Source organism: Ursus americanus, chromosome 2 (genome assembly GCF_024610735.1).
Source record: "Ursus americanus isolate L20-20 chromosome 2, mUrsAme1.1.p, whole genome shotgun sequence".
Lineage (NCBI taxonomy): Eukaryota > Metazoa > Chordata > Mammalia > Carnivora > Ursidae > Ursus > Ursus americanus.
The window spans coordinates 99,921,807-99,947,386 of record NC_142128.1 but is presented as its reverse complement, the minus strand read 5'-3'; the positions used below and the strand labels follow the sequence as shown (position 1 = coordinate 99,947,386).

Genomic DNA, 25,580 nt, shown 5'->3' with positions numbered 1-25,580 from the left:
GCAGGCTCATAGCAGAAGAGCCTGATGTGGGGCTCGATCCCATAACGCCGGGATCACGCCCTGAGCCGAAGGCAGACGCTTAACCGCTGTGCCACCCAGGCGCCCCTAAACTGATCCTATTTAAAACTTTTAGAATTCTTATTTGAATGAATATGGAGAAATAAAACATGCCAGTCTTTTGTCTTTTCCTTTTTATTGATGAAGATTTAAAAATGTACTGTTTTGCATAATTTCCATTACAGGTGTGAAGTATGTGCAGAGTTAGCTCCTTCATAGAGAACGCTGCACAGGCATGAACACTTAGTTGAACTCAGTCCCACTTCTCCACAAGTTTATTATGAGCAATCTCAAACATACACAACAGTTGAAAGAATTATTCAGTGAAAATTTGTATACCCACTATCTGGATCTACCGTTAACATTTTTTTTAACATTCTTCAGGATTTTGATTTTCAGCAGTGTGAAATTTATATATTTATTGGATTTTGGCACAAATGTGAAGAAAAAGTATGTGTGTGGGTATATATATTTTCTTTTTAAAAATCAAGATATAATTGACATTGGTTTCATGTATACAGCATATAGTGATTTGATGCTTATATGGGGAACTAGAAACAGTCTAGTTAACGTATGTCACTGCACACAGTTACAAATATTTTTTTCTTATGAGAACTCTGAGATCTACTGTTGTACCAACTTTCAGATATATAATACATATTAATAACTAGATTTGCCATGACATACATTTTACCCCCAGGAGTGATTTTATAACTGGAAGTTTGTGCCTTTTGACCCCCTCCATACCCACTCCTCCTGACCCCTCCCACCTCTGGCAACCACCTGTCTGAGCGTTAGTACTTTCCTGGACTTGCTTCATCACATACCTGTCCATTTATCCATTTACCTATGTGCGTGTGTGTAAATTATTTATTTAGATGTATGTCCAAGACGTAAGGTAAGGTCACCAGTGCACGGTGTTTTAAGTATTCAGTATGTATATCATTAACCAGGGCCCAGTAATAGTTTTCCTTCCTCTTGTGGCCAAATATACACAGTGAAATAAACCATGGGGTGAGTTTTGTCAGATGCACACGCCCACGTAACCAAAACCCCTTTCAAGACAGAACATTGTTGGGACGAGGGCAGAGTTCCCTGAAGTCCCTTCCCATGTCATCCTGGCTTTTATCCCTCTCTCCCACAGATAACCAACCGCCTTCCTGCTCACTTTCTACTATTGGTTAGCGTTTCTGGTTCTAGAACTTCATTTGTTAGGAATCACGAAGTGCAGACGCGCGTGTAAGTCTTCCTTCACGGCCGGGTGCGTGTGCTGTCACCTGCGTTGTTGTAGGTCCCAGTTGTTTGTCTCCTTGCTTGGTGCTACAGCATTGTGTGAACGGACCACAATTACCTGTGTTCCACTTGCCAGGTCTGTCAGCCACACCGGCGCGGGGGCACCAGCCGACACGGCCATGCTGTGTCCACATGAGCGTGCTGCGTCTCACTTCCGGTCCAGTGTTGAGTAAGTCCCAGGAGAGAGTCAGCACTTGACTGTGGAACAGGCTTTGTGTTAGAGGCTCAGCCAAGTGTTCTGAGCACGGGCAAGGTGGGCGAGGCTCAGCTAGGAGTTCAGGAGTTTTAAGTGTATTAAATGCATTTCAACTTAGGATATTTTCAACTTAAAATGGGTTTATCAGGACATAACCCCATCCCATCATAAGTCGAAGAAGATCTGTATTTAGTTGTAGTTTTAAAAACAGATCGTGGATACGTGCCAGGTTTATGTTTTGTATTTTTTTCTCCTCCTCTGCGCCTTGCCTGTGTATTCCCTCCACCCTCCCTTCTTCCTTTCTGTAACAGCTTTATTGAGCTATAATTAATATTCATACATACATTAATATTCACCTTTCTTAAAGGTGTTTTTTGATGAGAGTAAATTTTAATTTGCCAACTTTTTCGTTCTCCGATTTTTGCTGAAACTTTGCCCCCAGTTCATGGGGACACCTTCCTGTTTCTTTTTAAAACCTTTCTGAGTTTAGCTTGTATGTTTAAGTCGATGATGTGTCTTGAACTAATTTTTTTTGCGTGGTGTGAGGTATGGATCGACATTCATGTTTTTCCTGTCCTCTGGTCCCGATTATTTCGGAAGAGAAGTCTGTAGTCATCTGAATTGTTCTGTATATGATGTTTCATTTTTTTTTTGGTGTTTCAAGCATTTCTCTTTATCTTGGACTACATTATGCCTGTGGGTGGTTACTTCTATGTTTTTATGCTTTCCTCCTTTTATTTTGTGTGTGGTCCTGGACTCTCCCTGCATGTATGTTACACCTGCTGCTACTCCCCACAGGTCCCTGAATGACTGCTTGTTTTTTCCCCCAGTCTCTTTTCCTCTCCTGTATATTGCATAATCACTATTGATACATTGTAAAGTGTACCAGTTCTTTCCCCTGCCACCTCTGTTCTGTTAAGCCACCCAGAAAGTTTTCGTCTTAACAATAAAGAAAAAAGTATTTTTCAGTAGTGGAAATTTCTCTGCTATTTCCTGTCTTTCCATTATAAGCGCATTTACTTTATGTCCTTGAACACAGTGATAGTAGCTGCCTTCAGTCCAACATGCTCACCTTCATCTTGTTCTGGGGCTGTCGTATCTGTCCCTTCTCTGGAGACCGCTGCATATTTTCATGGACTGACAACCAGCTCTGAGATAACGCTGTGGCGCTCTGACGGGTGTTGGTGATGTTGTTCTGGCAGGCCAGTAGCTTGGCTGTCAGTCCGGCAGCCCATGGCGTTTCAGTTTCAGCCTGTCAGCCTTAGCTGGGTTGCTCTGCTCAGGAAGTACCGGCACATGCGTCTTTTAGGACTCACCGGGAGAGGTAGGCAGAGTGTATACACCAGATCTAACCTGCCTTCCTCCATCCCCTTTGTTCCCCTAGAAATATCCTCCAGTTTTCCAGCACTTTGGATTGCCCTCAGCTCTGTCTTCTTCAAACTAGAAAGACTGGCGTTTTCTGTTGGGGCAGATCTGCTAGGTCGCACTGACTGGGGGACCTGTCCTCAGGCTGAAAGCTGTAAAAATCAGGGATCTCTTCCCATATTGTTCCTTTTTTACCAAAGCTGACTCCCTTCCGATCCTTCTTCAGCACTTTCCGATCGTTGTTCTGTACGTCTTACCTAGAGTTTATAGTTTTATCTAGGGGAGGGTCATTTGGGAAGGACCTCACGTGGCCATTACTTGGCCAGAAGCAGAACCCTCCTGCCATAGATTTTTGTGGGGGGAAAAAGTTGAGATCCTGCAGTATTCTGCCTTAGTTGTTCTTTCTTAATCTCATGTGGTACCTGTTTGTTTCCTTATTGTTCACACGTGTTCACTGAATTATTACTTCAGGAAGTTAATAACCTTCCAAAGTGAGAATATAAAGAGAAATAAGTGAAACCCCATCCACCCCTGCCCCACACCTGTTTTTATTTCCAAGTCTGGCCTAGCCCGGCCCTGTCTGGTGTCTTTATAGCTAAAATCAGCCATACTTGCTATTTAAAAAAAAAAATTTTTTTTAAAGATTTTATTTTTAAGTGATCTCTACGCCCAGCGTGGGGCTCGAACTCACATCCCCGAGATCAAGAGTCACACGCTCCTCTGACTGAGTCAGCCAGGCGCCCCTTGGGTAATTTTAACTCAAGCAGTACTTGGAAGTACTTTGGCTGCTTTGCTATATTAATCTGATGAAGGTAATGTGAGGCAAAAAGCCTCAGGAAAAAGGTGAAATAATCTCTGATCAGTTGTTCTGAGAAAAATTTCTTGTTAATGGGAAGATTTGCTAGGATAGTGCGGGTATGTGTTGCCAAGTGAAGCGTCTCTGCATATTTTTCCCTTTTGTGACTGTCTCTACTTTGTGTGAGCTCTTATGCTATTAATGAGGTTTTAGGTTTGCTCGTGCATTGGGAATTGATCTTTGACACTGCAAGTTCATTTTAAGGAGATGGGGGGCTAGATAAAGAATATGGACCCTGTGTGTCTGTCATGTGCTAAGTGCCATGGGGCATATGAGTTTGAGATTATCTTGGCTTTTAAGAAATTTACTTTAAGTACTGTATTGTATATTTGTGCTAAGAGAATAGATCTTAAGAGTTCTCATCACAAGAACAGGTATTTTTAACTATGTGTGATGATGAATGTTAACTAGATTTATTGTGGTTATCATTTTCAGAGTATATACAAATACTGAATCATGTGTACACCTGAAACTAATATAATGGGGAAAAAAGTTTAAGGTCTTAGGGGCCCAGGCAAGAGGGTGTCCGGTCTGTGGGGTGTAGTAGTTATTAATGGCCGTATAATAAAATTACAGCAAAACCTTTAGTGGCTTAAAACAATACACGTTTATTACCACACAGTTTCTGTGGATCAGGAATCTGGGTAGGAGTTGCTCAACAAGAGTCATCAAGATGCCGGCCAGGCCGTGGTCCTGACCCAGGTCACCCCAGGAAAATCTGCTTCTAGGCTCATTCACAGAGTTATTGGTTAGATTCAGTTGCTTGTGGGCTGTTGGACTGAGGGGGTCAGTCCTGTCCTGGTGGGTGGCCTTGTTCTGTGGGCTTTCCCCACAAATGAAGCCACTGTTTCTGTAAATTAACCTTGGAAGTGACATTCCATAACTTTTGCCAAAGAATAGAAGCAGGTTGCTGGGTCCTGCCCAGAGACAGTGGGAGAAGATCACACAAGGGCATGAGTACTAGGAGGTGGGGGGCACTGGGAGCCCTGTATGATGGTTGTTGGAAGGAGAGAAAAAAAGATGTGAATTGTTTCTCGTAGTGTGTACTTATAGCAGGGGCCAGAAATGTACACAAGTGAGAGATTTTAAAGCCTGAGTTTATAACAAGGAAAGCAGTGGGTCTTCAGTAACAACCCAAAAAGAAATCTTATAGAAAGAAAGGAATGAGCAAATTAGCAAATTATCTCAAATAAAGGAGTATAACAAAACTTTAAATTCTTATTATAACAAGTTAGAGTCATTGTAGAAAATGTCATCATCTTTATTTTCATTATTAATACTAATTTCCTAAAACTTGTGTTAAGATACAACCTTTAACCAAATGCAAGTAAGACTAATAAATATGGTTTTATTCTTTGATGGGCAAAAATACTTTCTTACATTTTCTTAATATTTAAAGCTATTATATATATTTTTTCTCATTGTGGCAAAATATGCATAACTTAATTTACCATTTTAATCATTTTTTGACACACAGTTCAGTGGCCTTAAGTACATTCACATGATTGTGTGACCATCACTGCCGCCCATCTCCAGAACTTTGTCATCATCCTGAACTGAAACTGGACCCACTGAATCACTCTTCACCCATCCCTCCCTCCAGCCCCTGGCAACCACCGTTCTCCTGTCTGTCTCTGTGAGTTCTACCGCTCTGCAGGCCACACGTGAATGGCATCCCACAGTATTTGTCCTTCTGTGTCTTGCTAATTTCACTCAGTATGATGTCCTCAAGGTTCATCCATGTTATAGCAGGTGTCGGGATTTCTTTCCTTTTTAAGGCTAATATTCCGTTGTATGTACAGTTGACCTTGAACAACATGGGGGTTAGGGTGCTGATCCCTCACGCAGTCAAAAATCCATGTATAACTTCTGACTCCAAAAAACTTCACTATGAATAGCCTGCTGTTGACCAGAAGCCTTACTGATCCCATGAACAGTTGATGAGCACATACTCTGTATGTTCTATGAATTATACACTGTATTCTTACAGTAAAGTAAGCTGGAGAAAAGGACACATTACGGAACTCATAAGGAGGAGAAAATATTTACGGGACTGCACTGTGTCTATCAGAAATCCACACGCAGTTGAAACCCATGTTGTTCAAGAGTCCGTTGTACCCAGGTTCTCTACCCTTAGCTTCGCATTAAGTATAACATGAAGAGTAATGTGGAAATAGTAGAAAACGTTGAGGAGGTAGTTTTGTGCAATAATATAATTGATCGTTAGACTCAGTTACTCGAGTAGAGTGGTCGTGAGTCCATACTCAAGCAGACTGGCTGCTCTGAGTCCCACTTCTGCGATTGTGTCAATTCCCTACGTGTAAAGTGGGGATATGACAAATATCTACCAATAAGGTTGGTAAATAGATAAATGAATTAATAAAGGCAAAGCACATAGAACAGTATGTGACACTTCGTGTTGTATTCATATAGTCCTATTTTTATTAGTATCATTTTCTTCACAACACTGGCTCAGTAATTAATGACCTGTGTCACTGAAATGTCCCTAGGTTTCAGGTCTTGATGATGTAAAGTGATTTGGATGCTTTGTGACCTTGACTTTAAGAGGGGATGTGTCAGTCTTACTAGATATTACAGAGAGTAGTACCATTAGCACAGTTTCCCTCCTTGATTTTGTTAGGGTTTTTGTGCTTGCAGTTAAGTAATATGTTAAAACGTATTTTTAAATTTAAATATTTAAATATTTAAAAAATATTTGTGGGTAGTTGTAGAGCACAGTCTCCTGAAGCAACTGGTTTTAAGTTTTAGAAAAATACCATTTACAGGGCACCTGGGTGGCTCAGTCGGTTAAGCGTCTGCCTTCTGCATGGGTCATAATCCCAGCATCCTGGGATTGAGCCCTGTATCTGGACTCCCTGCTTGACGGGGAGTCTGCTTCTCCCTCTCCCCCCTGCTCATGCTCTCTCTCTCTCTCAAATAAATAAAATCTTAAAAAAAAAAAGTAGCAAGAAAAATACTATTTGCTTTACTTTGGGTACCTAGTCGTCTTGTGTACTCCAGGAACGGCCAGCGGGCTTGACTTTGTCTGTGCTTCTCTGCGGTGAGCCCAGGGCTCCTTCCGTGTGCCCAGCCTGAATCGTGCACTGAGGCAGGGCCCCCCCACCCCCACCCCCACCGGGTCTTGCCTGTCCTGCTGCTTCTGTGATTTCCAGCCCAGCAGGACTCCATTTTCTTCTCTCCCCACAGACTCCTGTAACGCCCGTCCTTGCTTCCTCCTCTCTTGTGCTTCTGAGCATTCCAGAGCTGTGCCTTTTCATTCGCTTTGTCCCTCGTCTCTCTGCAGCTACTCACGGGCCTAGCCAGGTTCTCGTCACATTGACAGGATTGCGCAGGTCCTATACTTACTCGAGGAAGAGGTAGTCATAATTAAAGCCAGATAGTACATACGGATTTTTGTTGAGATGCCCTCCTTACTTCTGAACACACACGGCTGCATGCAGTGAGTGCCTCCTCCAAGGTGCTTTTTCTACATTTTATCCAACCCAATGATTTCTCCCCATTTTAAGAGATTTTTTTCATCCTCTAGGATAATGCAACAGATTCGCTGAAACATTTTCTGAAACATGCTGCTTTGCTTTAGATAAACTGATCATTTTCTTTGGTGATCGTGGATCAGTTATACTATTTTATACTATACTAGATTGCGTTTGTACTTCACACATAAATAGATGTTGCGGGATGAAGAGTTCAGTAGTGACATGTTGGTATTTTCCCTTTTTAACCTTAATATTTCTCAGAAGAGTGGTGTATGCCTGTGTGGTCTTTACGGGAAGTTTTTCCTTTCTACGTATTTGGAGCTGCTGCTCTCCCAGATGGTTTTCTTGCCTTGCAGGATACAGCAGAAAACAGATTGTCTGCAGCCTTTTTTTGTGTCTCTGTGTGTCAGCATTCACCTCTTTCCTAGGTCCCTCAGCAGCACCTGACTGTTGCTAGCAGGCAGCTTTCCTTCTGAATCTTTTCAAGGTTGTTCTTTTTTTCTCCCCTGGGTGGAATATGAAGGAGAAAAGCTTCATCAGCATTTCATAAACGCGCCCTGCGGTGGAAGCCCTTGAATCCATGTGACCTGTCCTGGTCTTGAAGGTTGGATCACTGAACTCGTTCACATTTGGTGTCCTTAAAAATGATTTATGCCTTTAAACGTTTTAGTCTACTTTATAATAGATATGTTAATTCTGTAGCTTTTTTCTGGTAAGCTTTTAGTGTTACGCCGATGATGAGAATTCTACATTATTTTTCTTTCCGAAGGCACACCTGTGCCGTATCTTGAGTTGCGGCTTTGGCTTCTTGAAAGTGGAGGGAGAACGGAGATGCACACGAAGTGTTCTGAGTGTAGACCTTGCCTGACCTGCCCGAGCCCCTCCACCCATCGTATGCGGCTCACAGCTCTTCAGTGACTCCGACCTGAGAGAAGCTTTCCAAAACATTGAATCTAATTTCATAGAATTTGTATATACTTACACAGTATCTGTTTAGTAAATTGCACAATTAGAGTGGATACACTCAGTCACAAACGCGGCTGACTCTTGGTCAGTGCACGGGCCAGCTGCTGGGAGAAGAGCATACGTCTGTGGTTTTTGAGTGCTAATGATGGTGTTATAGATAGGTATTGATGGTGTCCTTTGGGGCATTGGAAGTCAGAAAGGGGGGCTTTCTCCGGCATATTTTGGGTTCTTACTCAAAGCTGGCAAATTTTTTTTTTTTTTACTTTTTGCAGTTCCTGTCTCTCACCGCTTTAACAAATTGTCACGAGGGGAGATGAAGAGATACAGTGGCAGTCCTTCAGGGGTTTAACATGACATTGGTGCAGAGGTGATGTGCGGAGTGTGTTGTGAGAACACAGAATGAGTTCTGTTGAGGGGGGCAGGAAGATGTGACACTTGGGTCTAAAATTGGGGGATGGCTGAGTATTAGGTATTTGGGGAAGAGGAAGTGTGTAGATGGGTGGAGGGAAAGGCAAGTGCAGGGGTATGGACGTATGGACAAGTATGGCATAATTGTCACTGTGGTGTTGGGGGTTTGGATGGTTTGGAACTCTGATACGCCGCTAGCACCAGGATGCTGGATTGGTGCCTGGCACGCATCAGTAAGCAGTTGAAAGAAAGAAGGGATGTTAAGGAAGACAGTGGACCTTGTCTTCTGCGTTAGGAAGGCAGAGTCTATCCTGAAATGAGTCTTTGGAATGTCTTAACCCGGAGAGTGACATAATCCGATTTGATTTAGGAAAAGGGGGAGGGAGTAAAGTTGGCAGTCAGAAATACGTTAGGAGATTGCGGAAATAATCCAGTAAAAGACTAGGGAGGGCCCAGAGCTGCTGAGCATTGTGAAGCAAAGGGAATGAATGAATGAATTTAGAAGTAGTGAGGAAGTAGGATTGGCAGGCTGTGGTGACTGTTGAGGGCCTGGGCCGATGAGGGTAGGGAGGGTTCTGGAGTGACCCTTGGGTTTGCAGGGTGGCCAGATCCCAGAGTGCTGAACTGAGAGAAAGAGACTCTGTGATTTGTGGTTCTGCTAGTGCTTAACACCATACAGGACACACTGTTTATTATTTATTTCCTATTTGGGAAAAATATGTGTTTATTATTCCAGGTGGGATGCATAGTCTTTTATGACTGCGATGGCCTAGCTCCCTTTCATTTTGTGCCCCAGGAGCAGTGTTTGTGGAATTGAATTGAAATCTAACATTGTTTTACTCTAAGCGTCTTTAATGCTTGAAATGTTATAAAATTTCAGGTTTGAGCAAAAAAATTGACATCAGTGCATACGATGGAAATCCTCTCTTTAAAATTCCCAACTTTCTTGTGTCATTTTATTGTAATATTTTATCTTCTGAATTACATCTTAGTTCGTGGAATGACTCAGTATCACAACAGACGAAATGTGAATTCTCCTTCTGTAAGTGGTTGGTAGTAGAGAAGAAGTTGTACAGACCTGGGTACTTTACCACAGGTTAGGCTCTGTGGGGCAGTCAGTAAGTAAATAAATAAAAGATCAAGATAAAAATTAATATCAGGAAGATGAAGTGTAACAGTTATAACTGTACCAATGGCATTTGGTCATAAAGTGAAACTTATTTCATGCCTGTTCTTCACAAAACTGTAGCTTAGTAATTTACTAATTTAATCTTGGGTGCAGTTCCGTTACTGACTCAGAATGTTGAAGACTCTGACTCGCTGTTTATTTTTGAGGCTTATTATAACGCAGATAGAAGGCTGTTAGGAGGATCATAACATTTTTGACTCTTTTGCTGTGCTTGTTGGCTCTTAATTTTCTTAAACATTTTTTGGGGTTTTTTTTTTTTTTTGACTCTTCAGTAGCTGTGGTACTTAAATCTTGCCTGCCTTCCATTTCACTTTTCCCTGAAAAACTGCACATATGTATGTAATTTCAGCAATTTGCAAGCTTCCCCATTGACTTTCTCAGGTAAAAATGCTAGAGAAGGCTGGAAATTCTTATCAGAAGAACCTGTAAGCTGTTTCTGTCGTTGCTCCATTGCTCGCTACACCCCAGTGTGCAGGCAGCTCTGTTGGGACTGAGGCCAGTCTTTCTTTAAGGCCCTTGTTAAGTATTTCACGGGACCAGGGAGAAATGGGGGGAAAATGGCCTAGGTGGAGATGTTAGAGAAAGCTAGTTGTTACATTTACAGTATATTACATTACATGATTTTTATTTTGAGATTTTTAAGTTCCAAAATATCCTTGTTTAGTAAGTTGTTGTGGTGTTTCCTCCCTCCCCCATCTCCTCCCTGGCAAGTAGACCAAAATGTTATCAACCGATTCTGTATTGATTCATGCAGCCTATTTTTGAAGTCTGGGTTCATGAGATCCAAGACGGTGCCACTGGCCTATTTTATGCACACCTGTAATCAGAGTTGGTGTATGTGTGGTTTTCTTCTCACGTCAGCTGCCAATTCTATTTTCCAGTACCAACTGGGTGTGCAATTCAGTTCTCTTCTGACGCTGTCTGGAGTTAGTGTAGACGCCGCATGTTAGGGGCTCAGTCCCCTGAGAATGACCCTACTTGAGGGACCAGCTGCTGATGGGGTACGTGGGTTACCCATACATTTAGTGCCCAGCTGCCCACAAATTCTGATGTTCCCCCCACCTCCCTGCAGGTTCGGCAATGTGCTAGAACAACTCCTAGAACTCAGGAAACTGCTTTGCTTACTGTTACTGTTTTTGTTTCTTTGTTTTCAATAACGGATATAATTTAGGAACAGCCAGGTGGAAAACATGCATAGCACAAAGTATGGGGCAAGCACAGAGCTTCCATGCCCTCTACCGGCTCGCCAACCCGCCAGCCTTGCGGTGTGAGCTCCTTGGGGTGTTTTGATGGAGGGCTCGTTATGTAGGCATGATGGAGGACATGATTGCCCATTAGTGAGTGAACTTGATCTCTGGCCCTTCTGCCCTCCGCAGAGGTGGGGGGTGGGGTGGAACTGAAAATTTCCACCCTGTAAGCATGGCATGGTATTTCTGGCAGCCAGCCCTCATCTTGAAGCATAGAGCTGTTGAGCAGCACGCCAAAGACACTCTTACTGCCTGGAAGATTCCAGGGGTTTTAGGAGCTCTGTGCCTGGATCTGGGACAAACACCAAATAATTTCTGGTACAACACAGTTGTCTGTCTAGTGAGGAGAGGTCCTCAGATGCCGTGGAATGGAATTGTGAGGACTTGGCTTGCATTTGTCACTGAGGACCCCAGCGGGCGCTGCTGTCCCTTCTTGTCTGGGCTTTGCTGTGGCTTCTAGGACAACAGTTATTCGGGCATAACCTGTCCCTCACAGCTTGCCACACAGCCTTGTTACTTTTTCTTCTCTTGAATCTTGGCTTTTTTTTTTTTTTTTGTGCTTGTTGGCTTCGCTGAGAACTGGATTTGTATTTTTAGTTTCTCATTTTGAAGATTTCTTTTCATCTTCATTAGAAAACTAGTCAACTAATTTTGGCATTTGTGTCCTCTCTTGGCTGCTTGGATATGTCTGTCTTTGTTTCTGTGGTGATAGCTTTCCCAAGGAAATGCAAATGACCAGACATTTGATTGCTAAGTAGTTTGTATGTATCTTGATTAATCAGGATTAGTTAAAGCTGTTGAGTTAACTGTGTGCTTCCCTGTTTGGAATTGTCTCCAGCAGCCCACTCCAGAGCAGTGGTGGAGGAAAAAGTGGGGACATTATGTTTAACTCTCTTCGTTTTAGATTTCCTATGTATATTTAAAAGGATTTTTTGTTTTGTTTTGTGTTGTTTTTTAGTCATGGAATGACTTAATTTATAGCAAATGGGGGTTTATTGCTTTGGCTTCTATGATCCCACTGGGACTTCTGGAGGAGACATTGTATTATAAATATTAGGAAACGTGTCCAAAATACTAATGTTTTTGAAAACTGGAAAATGCTGTTTTGTTACTTACCATTAGTAGTAGCTTTCTTTCTTGGGCTATATGCTGTAAGGGGCCCTTTGCCTTAGCTTGTTTCACGGGATCTTTGTGTGAGGTCCTGAAAATGCTGTCACTTCACAAGTATTTCTGTTGTGAGTGATGAAGAGATTTCAATTTCTGTGTTGACAAATGCTCTTTAATCAGGCGTTTAGAAATAATTCAAGCTTTTGTCATTAACTTGTTTTTATTCCCAGGACTAGTTTACCAAGAAATTTTAGTGCCACATAAAAATTTAGGCAGTACCACTCTGTTTCAGTGTTTGTGCTAAACAAATACTGTTACGAGTTAGTTTTTGTAAAGTTTCTCTGATGGAAAATTAGAAATAACGATGACCTCACTGTTCTGAAGTGACCGTGTACCTCAGTGCTGCGACCCCTGTGGATCTCCCCTGATGTTCCATCGTTAAGTCACGTGACGAGTAAACCACAGGCTGTTGAGGGATGGGGCAGAAGTGTGAGTAAGAGGAGAGGGTCAGACAGTAACTTTTTCTTTTTGAGGATATTGGCCAAGAACCATATGATCAGCTGCTTAAAATCCTTGAGGCTAACATTGGTAGATGAGCGGTGCTTTTGTTAAGGATGAGGTTGGATGAGCTATTTGGGGGCATTTCCATTAACTTCTGCTTTAAGCATCAGATAAGTCTTCGATGTGGCGATTGTGTTATTTTAGTTGGGTCAGCATAACGTAACTGTTTTGTTGCTCATTCTTAGTATTCGATTCTTTAAAAAATAAGCTATGTTATGAAGTAATAAAATTCAAATCAGTCTTTTCCCCCCCAGTAGTATTACAGAATATTTAAAAGAGGAACCTAGTACTTAACATGAAATTAAGATCATCTCTACTTTTTATTTCTGTATCTCAGTCTTGGTAACAAATAATTGAAACAAAGCTGAGATTTAAAGATTCTTTCATGGAAATTAGCCTTTTCTTTAATATTTGTCTATGAAGGTTAGAATTTAAAATCTAGAAGGATCTCTAGAAATTATCACATTTTTAGATGAAGAAATTTAGGACATAGGATGTTGTCTTGCCCAAGTGGAATCAGGGACTAGACCATTGCCATCCATTGCTTGTTAGTGGCCACTCCATATTTCAAGGAGAATATAGAGCTCATCAGAATTTGTTCTGTAGACCTTGAAGCAAGCCTGATGGTAAAAAGAATCTTGCCAGTAAAGAGTGGGTAATCACAGGTCACCAGTATTATAAACAGATGTCCAGTTGAACAAATGATGGCTAATTTATACTTGTATTCAGTTTCATGAGCGTATTAGATGCTGTGTATTTGGTTAGAAAACAGTTCTCGTGTTGCTTGTCTCAGTGCTCTTTATGGATCCAGACCTTCTCTGGTCCCTCATCACACTTGTTTTTGGTCTCTTCTCCCCATTAGACTTTACGCGTAAAGGCAGGAAGCCCCTGTCTTTCTTGTTCTAGCACCCAGTGAAGCACTGATTGTTGGCTAATTCTGTATAGCTGTATGGGAGACATGGCATATTTTAAATATCTTAAGTTTGCATATTTTATTTTTTACAGTGAACAGAGTATCTGTCAGGCAAGAGCTGCTGTGATGGTTTATGATGATGCCAACAAGAAGTGGGTGCCAGCTGGTGGCTCAACTGGGTTCAGCCGAGTTCATATATATCACCATACAGGCAACAACACGTTCCGAGTGGTGGGCAGGAAGATTCAGGACCATCAGGTAAGGGTCTATTAAATTCTTATTTAAAGTTGTCTATATACGCAGCTAATGAATTGTTGAACACTAACAAAAACTTAGGATGGTACTATATGCTGGCTAACTGAAAAAAAAAAAGTTGTCTAGAATTACACAGGGGGGCGCCTGGGTGGCACAGCGGTTAAGCGTCTGCCTTCGACTCAGGGCATGATCCTGGCGTTGTGGGATCGAGCCCCACATCAGGCTCCTCTGCTATGAGCCTGCTTCTTCCTCTCCCACTCCCCCTGCTCGTGTCCCCTCTCTCGCTGGCTGTCTCTATCTCTGTCAAATAAATAAATAAAATCTTTAAAAAAAAAAAAAAAGAATTACACAAGGACTTGTAAAATGGTCAGTAAACTGAACTAGTGCTTTGCAGGCGCAGTCAGCATGTTCTGGGTGGGAGAACTGAGTACCGGTTTGCCTTCCTACCCTTTCCCCCTTTTAGGAGGCCTGAATTTGGGTGAGGATTTAGAGCTAATTGCACAAAAAATATAAATATGACTTTAAATTATGAACATGCATGAGGTAGGTCTTGGGGCCTTCCAGCTAACTAGGTTTGGGAATCCAAAGTAAATTTAGGACAAACAAAAATGTGAAATACCACTTAAAGAGGAGATTTGTATGTTTAAGGAATTCATTTCCTGCCGAAGGCGTGGGGCTGGAGGAAGGAGTTGAAAGTCTAAATAGTTTCAGAAAATACTGTTGAATTCTTGTATGATAGAAAAATTCTAGGTATTAAGGTTGTTGGAATAGTTAGGCTTTTGTGATGCGTTCTGGGATGAAAACTAAGCTTTTACTAATTCACTGCCCTGGATTTCCCAGAAAGGTGACTGGATTTATTTGATGACTTGATTTCTTGGACCTTAACAGACCAGGAGTAGTAGATAGAGGAAAATGTAGATGGGGTCTTACTAGCACTAAGAATATGCTAATAGCAGCAAGAACTTCTCTGAAGGACAGCTTTATGAAATACTTTTAGTTCCAGTAAGATGGTGGAATCATCCAGTGTTAGCCACATGCAGGAAAAATGGAACAAATTTCCAGCTGAGCCCTTAACTGAAGAAAGACAGGTCTGTAAGTTTCCCCTGGGACACCCTGAGGTGTTGTGTGCAGCTGGATGCTGCAGCAGCCCTGTGTTTTAGGGTGGCGGTTATGAACTGCGAACACCTAGGGACTCAGGTTTGTAATGGGTGCATGCAGTGGCTGTGGGCCTGTGAGCGGTCGGGCTCTGAGACCACAGTTTATGTGCATCCTCCACGCCAGGATGCACACCGTCAGCCTGGGGGACAAAGGTGTTTGTGGTTTTCTGAACGATGGGAGCGTCCAACTTCATTCACACAACTGTGGTTTGGAAATTAACAGATGTCAGTGACCCTCTTGGGGCACCCTGCAGAAACACGTGCAGTGCGGAGTCGGTCCGCAGATAGAGAGGTTCCTGTGCTTAATGCAAACTGCCCAGCCTGCCCCCCTTCCTGCCTTCGAAAGGTCCCTTCTCCTTCTGTCGCTGCCCTGGGCCCCCCACCCTACCCTGTTCTTTCCCTCCTCGGTCTCCCCGCTCCTGCTGTCCACCCCATTGCGTGGCCCTTCTCTGGCCCCCAGTCTGTGTACCAGGAACCTTTGTTCCTAGTCAGGAATCCAGGTGCTACAGAGGTCTCTCCCTCCAGCACAATGTCCCCACATGAGTCAGGCCTGAGACAAATCAGACACTCCCAGAGATGCTATTGCAGAGAAGAAAATGAAGACGGCACAACTTTAAAAACTTGCTAGAAATGGCTCAACATTTTTTTTTTTTAAAGATTTTATTTATTTATTTGACAGAGATAGAGACAGCCAGCGGGAGAGGGAACACAAGCAGGGGGAGCGGGACAGGAAGAAGCAGGCTCATAGCGGAGGAGCCTGATGTGGGGCTCGATCCCATAACGCCGGGATCACGCCCTGAGCCGAAGGCAGGCGCTTAACTGCTGTGCCACCCAGGCGCCCCAACATTTTTAATACAATATGTCAAACCAGTATGACTTTTTTTTTTTTTTAAGATTTTATTTATTTATTTGACAGAGACAGCCAGCGAGAAAGGGAGCACAAGCAGGGGGAGTGGGAGAGGAAGAAGCAGGTTCCTAGGAAGGAGCCCAATGTGGGGCTCGATCCCAGAATGCCGGGATCACGCCCTGAGCCGAAGGCAGATGCTTAATGACTACGCCACCCAGGCACCCCTACATTTTTGGTGAATTTGATGAATTGGTCATTTCATAGCACTGATGAACAACCCTAAAAGTATCTAAATGTTGGCAGAAAAGAAAATGACTATTTAAAAATAGTTCGATTGAATCATTATGTTGTACACCTGGATATTATTAAGTTATATAAATATAATGTTATATTTCAGTTATACCTGAATGAATGATAAAAATAATTAGAAATATGCCAAGAAATTTTCATATGAAACACTTAAGTTTTTATTCATGAGTAAACTATGACTTCTAGGTTTTGACAAATGGAATGTTTGGAAATTTAAAGAAACTTTTTTTTTTTAAATTTATTTATTTGACAGAGAGACAGCCAGCCAGATAGAGAACACAAGCAGGGGGAGTGGGAGAGGAAGAAGCAGGCTTCCAGTGGAGGAGCCTGATGTGGGGCTCGATCCCATAACACCGGGATCACGCCCTGAGCCGAAGGTAGACGCTTAACGACTGCGCTACCCAGGCGCCCCTGGAAATTTAAAGAAACTTCTGAATAATTTGTGACACTAATATGAAATCATTATGAAGATTAAAAAATGTTTAGGAAACAGGGACACCTGGGTGGCTCAGTTGGTTAAGCGTCTGCCTTCGGCACAGGTCGTTGTCCCAGGGCCCTTGTTGGAGCCCCATATGGGGCTCCCTGCTCAGCGGGGAGTCTCCTTTTCCTTCTGCCTGCCACTCTCCCTGCTTGTGCTCGCTCTCTCTCTCTCTGTCAAATAAATAAATAAAAATCTTAAAAAAAAAAAAAAAAGACTTCGACTGGAGTGACAGGATGTACATGTAGAAACCGGTAAAACATCTAAGCTGTCCTTTGATGGACAAATCTTTATGGCATGTAATGAACTTGACCTAAAGAAAGCAGGGAGGAAATACTAAAAATAAAAGGAGATATTAAATAAAAAAAGACATGAAAATTATTAATACAAAAGCGGTTTCATTGAATGGAAAAATTGGCAGAATCAAAAAATGAAAAGTTACAAATAAACAGTATTAGGATTGAAAAAGATCATTATAGTAAGGAAATAAAGTATAATATTATGAACAGCTTTAGCCAAGAAAGGGGTCATCTTGTAGAAAAATATCATTTACCAAGGCTGGTAGAAAAATAGAAAAACAGACTCACAGTCATAAAATATATCAATAATTAATAGTCTAACCCCAAAATGTAAAAAACAAGGAGCGAGGGAGTCCAGAGCTTTACAAACAAAATCTGAAAACCTTTAAGATGTTACCTGTTTTGGGGCGCCTGGGTGGCACAGCGGTTAGGCATCTGCCTTTGGCTCAGGGCGTGATCCCGGCGTTATGGGATCGAGCCCCCCATCAGGCTCTTCCGCTATGAGCCTGCCTCTTCCTCTCCCACTCCCCCTGCTTGTGTTCCCTCTCTCGCTGGCTGTCTCTATCTCTGTCAAATAAATAAAATCTTTTAAAAAAAAAAGATTATTACCTGTTTTATACAAATTGTTCTAAAGAATAGTATTTTATGAGGCTAGTATAATTTTGATATCTGCAACATAGAACAATTTGAGAGAGGAAGATTATAGGCCAGCCTCGGTTATGAGCACTGACATGGATATAAAAGTCCTCAGTGAGATGTTAGCAGACCAAATGCAGCAGTGTGTATGGAAAAAATACTACCTCTTGACCAAATAAGGTTTGTTTCCATCTCAGTAATGTAAGACTAGTTTAACATTAGATAATTTATTAATGTAGTTTACAAGGAGAAAACCTATAAGAAAAAAAATGAGATTCAGAAAAAAAGCATTTGATAAAATCCATACATCATAATTTTCAGCACATTTGGAATAAGAATGAATTTTCTTAAGCTAATAAGGATGCATAGTATAAACATACATCCAGCATCTTACAGGATAGTATAATGTCGGAGGGGATTACCATGAGACTCAGGAATTACTTGGGGATTTCAGCTTTAATCATTTGCATTTAGCATTGCAGAGGAGGAGGTAACCTAGTGATAGGAAGATGAAGGAATACAAGCTCCACGGATCGGAAAGGAGAAAATAGAGCTGACCGTATTCCCTGGTGATACAGTTGTCTACATAAAAAAATCCCAGGAGCATCTGCAGATGAGATATGAGAACTGATAAGATTATTGAGCATGGTTGCTGGATAGATCAGTTTATAAAAATCAGTAGCATTTTTGTATAACTAGCAATAAACAATTTGAAAATACACCTGACCCTTGAACAACCTGGGGGTTAGGGGCACCACCTCCCATGCAGTTGAAAATCCATGTATAACTTTCGACTCCCCCACAGCTTAACTGCTAATAGCCTACAGTTCACTGGAAGCCTTATTTATAACATAAATGGTCAATGAACACATATTTTGTGTGTTATATGTATTATGCATTGTAAGTAAGCTGGAGAAAAGAAAATGCTATTAAGAAAATCATAAGGAAGAGAACATACATTTACAGTACTGGATTGTTGCAAAAAATGTCCACGTGTAAGTGGACTCATGCAGTTTAAACCTGTGTTGTGCGGGGGTCAGCTGTATAATTTTACAAAGATATCGCTAAAGTAACAAAAATGATAATGTACCTAAGAATAAATGTAATAAATGATTGGTTTGTTCCCTCCCTCCCTCCCTCCTTCCCTTTTTTCCTTCCTTCCTTCCTTCCTTCCTTCCTTCCTTCCTTCCTTCCTTCCTTCCTTCCTTCCTTTTTAGGGGAGGGGAGGGGGGAGGGACAGAGGGAGAGAGAGAGAATCTGATCCCACAACCCTGAGATCATGACCTGAGTTGAAACCAAGGGTTGGACTGACCTAACTGGCTGTGCCACCCAGGCACTGCTACCCTGTTACATTTTTTAATGGTTATAGTCTGTTTTAAGTGGAAACTTATTGATCACCCCCCATTTATTTTTAAATTTAAATGCACACATATTATATACATACATACATATTAAAATGCCCCCCCCCTTTTGCTTAACACTAAGTGCTTATTATGTTCTAGGCACTGTGCTTAGGTTTGAAAGAAGGCTGCAGTAAAGAATGAGTTGTTAGTTATGGTAATGAGGCATACAGGAGCGGTCATTTTGTTGAGAAGACGGGGAAGGAGGGTCGTGGATGACTTCGTAGACAGAGTCACATACTGAGCCAAGAAGACAAGGAAGAGTAGATGCTCGGTGCATGGTTTGCTGTGCTAGGATGTGGCTGGAAGTGGGTGAGAATGTGGAGGATGGAACACTCACCCGACTCAGGCTCATTGGGTGGGAAGTATCGAGGATGATGATCAAGTCCAAACCTGGAGGCGTCCCTAGCGGACCTCCAGCAAACAGTCTCATGTGAGCACATCTGCTTTCCCTTTTACTTTTTTTGGGGGGGGGTGCCTGGCTGGCTCATTAGAGTCTGAGACTCTTGATCTCAGGGTTGTGAGTTCAAGCCCCATGTGGGGTATGGAGCCTGCTTAATAAAATGTAAAAAAATAAATAAGTTTCTTGAGATTATGTACATTACTGTCTATCCTTGAAAGTTAGAAATGAAGTAGTTGAATCAATATGTTCAGTCTCTCCCAGTGGAGGAAGTGGACTAGTGGTGTACATAACACGACTTAAGTTAACATTTTCCTCCTCTAACATTCTGTTGCTGAATGATTGAAAAAGTGAATGTCGCTGTCTTTGCCTGATCTTTCCAGACTATTTGCCAAGCAGGGATATAGATCCACTTCCAAATGGGGCTTATAATTTTCCAATGATGATTTATGGCCCCCACCCCGATACGTACAAGCATCACATGACAAGAGGCCATCGTTTTTTAAATTGTAAAATGTATACCACACAAGATTGACCATTTTACCCATGTCTGAGTGTACAGTTCAGTGGCATTCAGTGCACTCACATGGGTGTGCAACTGTCACCACTGTCCATCTTCTTCCCACGCTGAAACTGAGCCCATGAAACAGTCTCTGTTTGCCCTTCCTTAGTCCCTGGCAACCTTCATTCCACCTGTTGTTGTTTTTTTTTTAATAAATTTGATTATTGTAGGTATTTCAGATAAGTGGAGTCAGACAGTATTTGTCAGTTTGTGTCTAGCATAATGTCTTTAAGAGATCATCATATTTAAAAATAATTTCAGGTTTGGGTATTGGTGGATGAGGTAATATAGACGGATCTTCTCTCTGAGAACTAACACAGTTGGACAGAATATTAAGAAGAAGAGTGTTTGGAGAGCCTACATGACAAAGAATTACGGGTCCATGATCTGAAAGAAGAGAGAACCGGAAGAGTGAGCCCAGCTTCGGACCTCTGTTTACCTAGAGGCACGTCCCACTTTTCAAAGGGGGGACTGAGCAGAGCTTTTGGCTAACTTCTGGGACTAACAGAACAAGAACTGGGGATTAGAGCCTGCTCATGAGGAAGGGTTTTCTTGGTAATCCGTAGGCCATGATTTGGGACCCTGAAGCCCTATCCCCTGGGAAGAGGTTTGCCTCAGAATGAGGCTGGTCTTTACGGGAACTGATACCCAGCCTCTAATTACTTCATTCACTCTGGGGTTGAGTTGATTTCAGATTGTTAGTTTTCCTAGCTGCTTGCCAGAAGCAAATGTGAATCTTCCCTGGAAAATATAACATCATTGTAGGCTTCACAATTTCCATACAGTTGTCCACACGCAGCATCTGACATGAAATAAAATCACCTGGCCCATGGGGAGGCAAGAGGAGTAGTAACAGAACAGACCCACTGGGAATCCAGAATTGACTTTAGAGTAACTATGTTTGATATAGTCTAGGAAATAGCACAAGGTTGAGAATTTCAGCAGAGAATGGAAAATTGAAAGAAGAACCACATGGAAATTTCAGAATTGAAAACTCAGTGTTGTTAATAGTTCGGTGGTGGGTTTTACAGCTGACTAGGAACAGCTAAAGAGAAGCAGTAAGTGGAATATAGGTCAGAAGAAAATATTCAGGGGCGCCTGGGTGGCACAGTTGGCTCAGACTGTGATCTCAGGGTTGTGAGACGAAGCCCTGCATCAGGCTCTGTGCTGGGGCTGCAGCCTGCTTAGGATTCTCTCTCGCCCTCTGCCCCCTACCCCAAAAAGAAGAAGAAGAAAATATTCAGACTGAAACTAAGAAATTCTAAGAGAGGAAAAATATGGGCATGCAAAAAACATAGGGAAACGAAACCTAATTCCAGAAGATAAAGGCACCCAGTGTTTATTCCAGCAGTATTTATAATAGCCAAAATGTGGAATTCACCCAAGTGTTTGCTGATAGACGAATGGATAAAGATGTGGTGTGTGTACACAATAGAATATTACTTGACCATAAAAAAGAATGAAACCTTGCCATTTGCAACAACATGGATGGATCTGAAGGTTATTTATTTTGTTTTTATTTAAGTTTTTATTTATTTATTTGACAGACAGAGACAGCCAGCGAGAGAGGGAGCACAAGCAGGGGGAGTGGGAGAGGAAGAAGCAGGCTCCCAGTGCTCCCAGCGGAGCAGGGAGCCTGATGTGGGGCTTGATCCCAGGATTCTGGGATCACACCCTGAGCCGAAGGCAGACGCTTAATGACTGAGCCACCCAGGTGCCCCGGATCTGAAGGTTATATTACTAAATGAAATAAAAGACAAATACCATACCATATGATTTCACTTACATGTGGAATCTAAAAAACAGAACAAACAGAAAACAGAAATAGACTCATAAATCCAGAGAACAATGGGGCACTGCAGAGGGGAGGGATGGGGGGATGACGAAAGACGTGAAGGAGATTAAGAGAAAAAAGAGATGTAGTGGACGTAGTGAAAAGTGTAATGTATGTGTAGTTGGAGGCCCAGAGGAGAGAACAGGGTAGAAGAAAAGCTGAGGAGGTAATGAAAAAGAATTTTCAGAAATTAATAATAGAACATCGGCTTAGAAATGCTGTAAACCTTAAGTGGGATAAATACAGAGAAAACCATATAAAAACCCATCATATGAAATCACCATAAACTAAATGCAGCATGAGACCCGTGAGCAGCCAGTGAAGACAAAACAGCTTGAAGATGCTACAGTGAATGGCCGGCTGACTTCTCAGTAGAAGCGGCAAAAGCTGAGAAGGCAGTGGGCTTGAAAGAAAACAAGTGACCTATGTAATAAAAATCCTCTTCGAAATGAAGGTGAATTAAAGACATTTTCTGACAGACAAAAAATGGAGAGAATTCATCATGAGATCTGCATTGAAAGAAACTGAAATTCTGAAATGTGTTCTTCACGATCAGAAATGGTCCCAGCGGAAGCTTGGAAAGGGCAGAAGGAATAAAAAGTAGCAGCAGGTGTAAATATGGGCAAATCCTAAGTGATCATCTGCTGTATAAAAGTAACAGTGAGGTGCTGATGCCTGTCATACTCTCCAGGGCAGTGAAAGCTTGTCTAACTAGCAGGCTAGTAGAAGGGTAATAGTAATACACTCTAAAAGAAGGTGGGATGGATTTAGGCCTAAATTAATATATAATTTACATGAAATATGATAAATGGACTGAACCCTCCAGTGAAAAGCAGAGACAGGCAGATTGTGTAAGTCACTCAGAATTAATAATCTGAATGTAAAACTGTAGCTGCACACACAGGGTTGAGGCTGGGCACAGCAGCCGTGAAGAACGAGCAACAGGGTAAGGATGACGTACTCCAGTGGTAATCAAGGCCTAGGACAGAGCGACAGTAATTAAGACACTGTGATGTTGGCTCAAAGATAGGCATATTGACCAGTAGAACAAAACAGCCAAGTAGACACCTGATTTATGAGAAAAGGAAGCCCGCAGCACAGTTAATAGGTAGTACTGGATTGATTGGATAGCCATATTGAAATGAAAAGGAAACCTGAACCTTATTTCACACCAGAGGCTAAACTTTCCAGGTGGATTGGGGATGTAACTGTGAAAGTAAAACAGTAAAGCTCCTAAATAAAATAATATGGGATAATATTTTCATGGTCTTGGAATTGAGAAGCACTTTTTAAACAAGTTCCAAAAAGTATTACCCACAAAAGGACAAGATTGCTACTTTGGACTGAATTAAAGTTAAGAACTTGCATTCATCAGAAGACACCTTTCAGGGAGTGACAAGGCAGGCTGCACCCTGGGAGAAGGTGTGTGCAGCCTGGATAACCCATGGTGGGGTCCTATCCAGAATGTATAAAGGACTCTTCCAGATCAATAGAGAAACAGGTGGACAGCTCAGTAGAAAAACGGGCACGAGATTTCATTTAAGCAGGTGTTCATAGAAGAAGATATGCACATAGCCGTTAGAACACGAGACAGTACTAAATCTCATTAGTAATCAGGGATATACGCAGACTGGAACCACGGTGGAGTGGTAGTCATACCTGCCCGAAGTGCTCAGATGAAGGCGGACGGTTCCAGTCGTAATGCTGTATGTGCGCTTGCACAAGCTGTCGTGGCCGCCATGGAAGCGAAAGTCGATAGAACCAATTTGCAAAGCTACTTGGAGTTGTCTGCTGAAGTTGAGCGTGTCTTTGGCCCATGACAACTCCACTCCTGGGTATACGCCCAACAGAAGGGGCGACCCTGTGTAGCAGAAGACATTTAGTAGGGTGTTCATAACATCGCTGTTTTTAATAGCACCAAACTGCAAGTAATGCAGAAGTTCAAGAACGGGGGGGTGGGCAAATAAGCGTGGTCGATACGATGGAACACCACAGAGTAGTGAGAAAGAATAAACCAGAGGTGGGGCGCCTGGGTGGCTCAGTCGGTGGAGCGTCTGCCTTTGGCTCAGATCGTGATCCCGGAGTCCTGGGATCGAGTCCCACATCGGGCTCCCTGCTCAGTGGGGAACCTACTTCTCCCTCTCCCTCTGCCTGCCGCTCTCCCTGCTTGTGCACGTGCTCCCTCTTTCTGCTAGATAAATAAATAAAATCTTTTAAAAAGAATAAAAAAAGAATAAACCAGAGCTGCGTGTGGCTGATAGCTGACTCCCATAAACAGTCATGAGGGACAGAGAGCAGGCACGTGACAGTATGTGCTGTGTAGCTCCGCTTACATAAATTCAGAAACCTGCAGAACTGATCGGTGATGCTAGAACTGTGGCCAGTATCTTTGGGGAGGTGGAGGACTTATGAAGGAAGTTTTTGGTGTTAACATTCCTTTTTCTTGATCAGGATTTTGGCTATGTGGGACCATTGACTACTTATGTTTTATATGTTTTCTGAATGTATAATACTTTAATAAGCATGTTAAAATATATTTAATTTAATGAGGGTGTAGATTTTCTTTGTTGTGCTGATGTACTGTTTTAAGGGCAGACCTTTGTAACATCAGACAGCTTACCTTCCGTCAGACTGTTACTTCTGCAGACTGATTTTACCCAAGATAATGGATTTCAACCTTTATTTTATTTTATTTTTTTTGCCAAGGCCCGTGAGGAACAGGTTTGAATGAGTACATCCACTCAGGGTTTGCTGATTCTGCCAAGTATTAGGTTGACTCTCTGAGGCATCCCTGTCTTTCAGGTGGTGATAAATTGTGCCATCCCTAAGGGGTTGAAGTACAATCAGGCTACGCAGACCTTCCACCAGTGGCGAGATGCTCGACAGGTGTATGGCCTCAACTTTGGCAGCAAGGAGGATGCCAATGTCTTCGCAAGTGCCATGATGCATGCCTTAGAGGTGTTGAATTCCCAGGAAACAGGTATGGTGTCTGGGTTTACTTGTTTTCTCGAAGTGCCGTGTATATGTGTTTGTGAAATATATTTGAAGTAATTCTTGAATTTGTGTTGTTCTCTACAGAAATGTAAACTTTGGTTTGTTGATGATAAACATATAATCTAGAAGGATAATCTCATGAGATTGGTTAGTCAGTCAATTTTTAACCCTCTCCTTTGAAGATAGTTAAGCTCCTGCTCCTCAGCACCTCGGCTTTTGTTGCGTGATGGGAGGCTCAGAGAATATGCAGTGGATAGAAATTATGTATTTATCATCATCTCGCCCTTGTACGAAGAAACACATGTTTTCTGAAACACATTTTTTGTCACTACCGAGCCCATGAACTTCAAGTAGGACTGGATTTCCTTCATCCTCGTTCGTAAGAACTTGATTCTGAAAGTTATTCGAAGATTTTTAGGAGTGCCCTCAGGTGGTACGAGCCTGCATTGCATCTCCTCGACACTGCATGGTGGTTAAAAAGAGCAGCAGAAATAATTCACTGTTTAAAAACCCAGGATTTAAATCTGTGTATGTATCAGAGATGAACTCTGTGTTAGTTTTGCTTCACAAAATTGACAACGAAATATAACAATGTGTGGTGATTTCTTTGGGGAGATAGATTTTATATTCTGAAAATAAGTGTTCTATGTAAAACAGTGTAAATGTGGTTTCTCTTGCCTTTGTTGTGGCCTTAGTAGTGATGTTGAACATGTGGACGTGCCAGAAGCAAGGTGCACTTGTATCTTTTCAGAGG

At 42.1% G+C, this 25,580-nt stretch overlaps 1 protein-coding gene across 3 annotated transcripts in view; it reads left to right on the top strand.

Annotated features, from left to right (window-relative positions):
• ENAH (ENAH actin regulator) overlaps window positions 1-25,580 on the top strand; it is a 135,728-nt gene that overhangs the window by 50,678 nt on the left and 59,470 nt on the right. For all 3 annotated transcript variants that reach the window (XM_087859272.1, XM_087859270.1, XM_087859267.1), the window contains exons 2-3: window positions 13,748-13,913; window positions 24,635-24,812. In XM_087859272.1, the coding sequence (XP_087715398.1) occupies window positions 13,748-13,913; window positions 24,635-24,812 (344 nt within the window). The remainder of the gene's footprint in view (window positions 1-13,747; window positions 13,914-24,634; window positions 24,813-25,580) is intronic.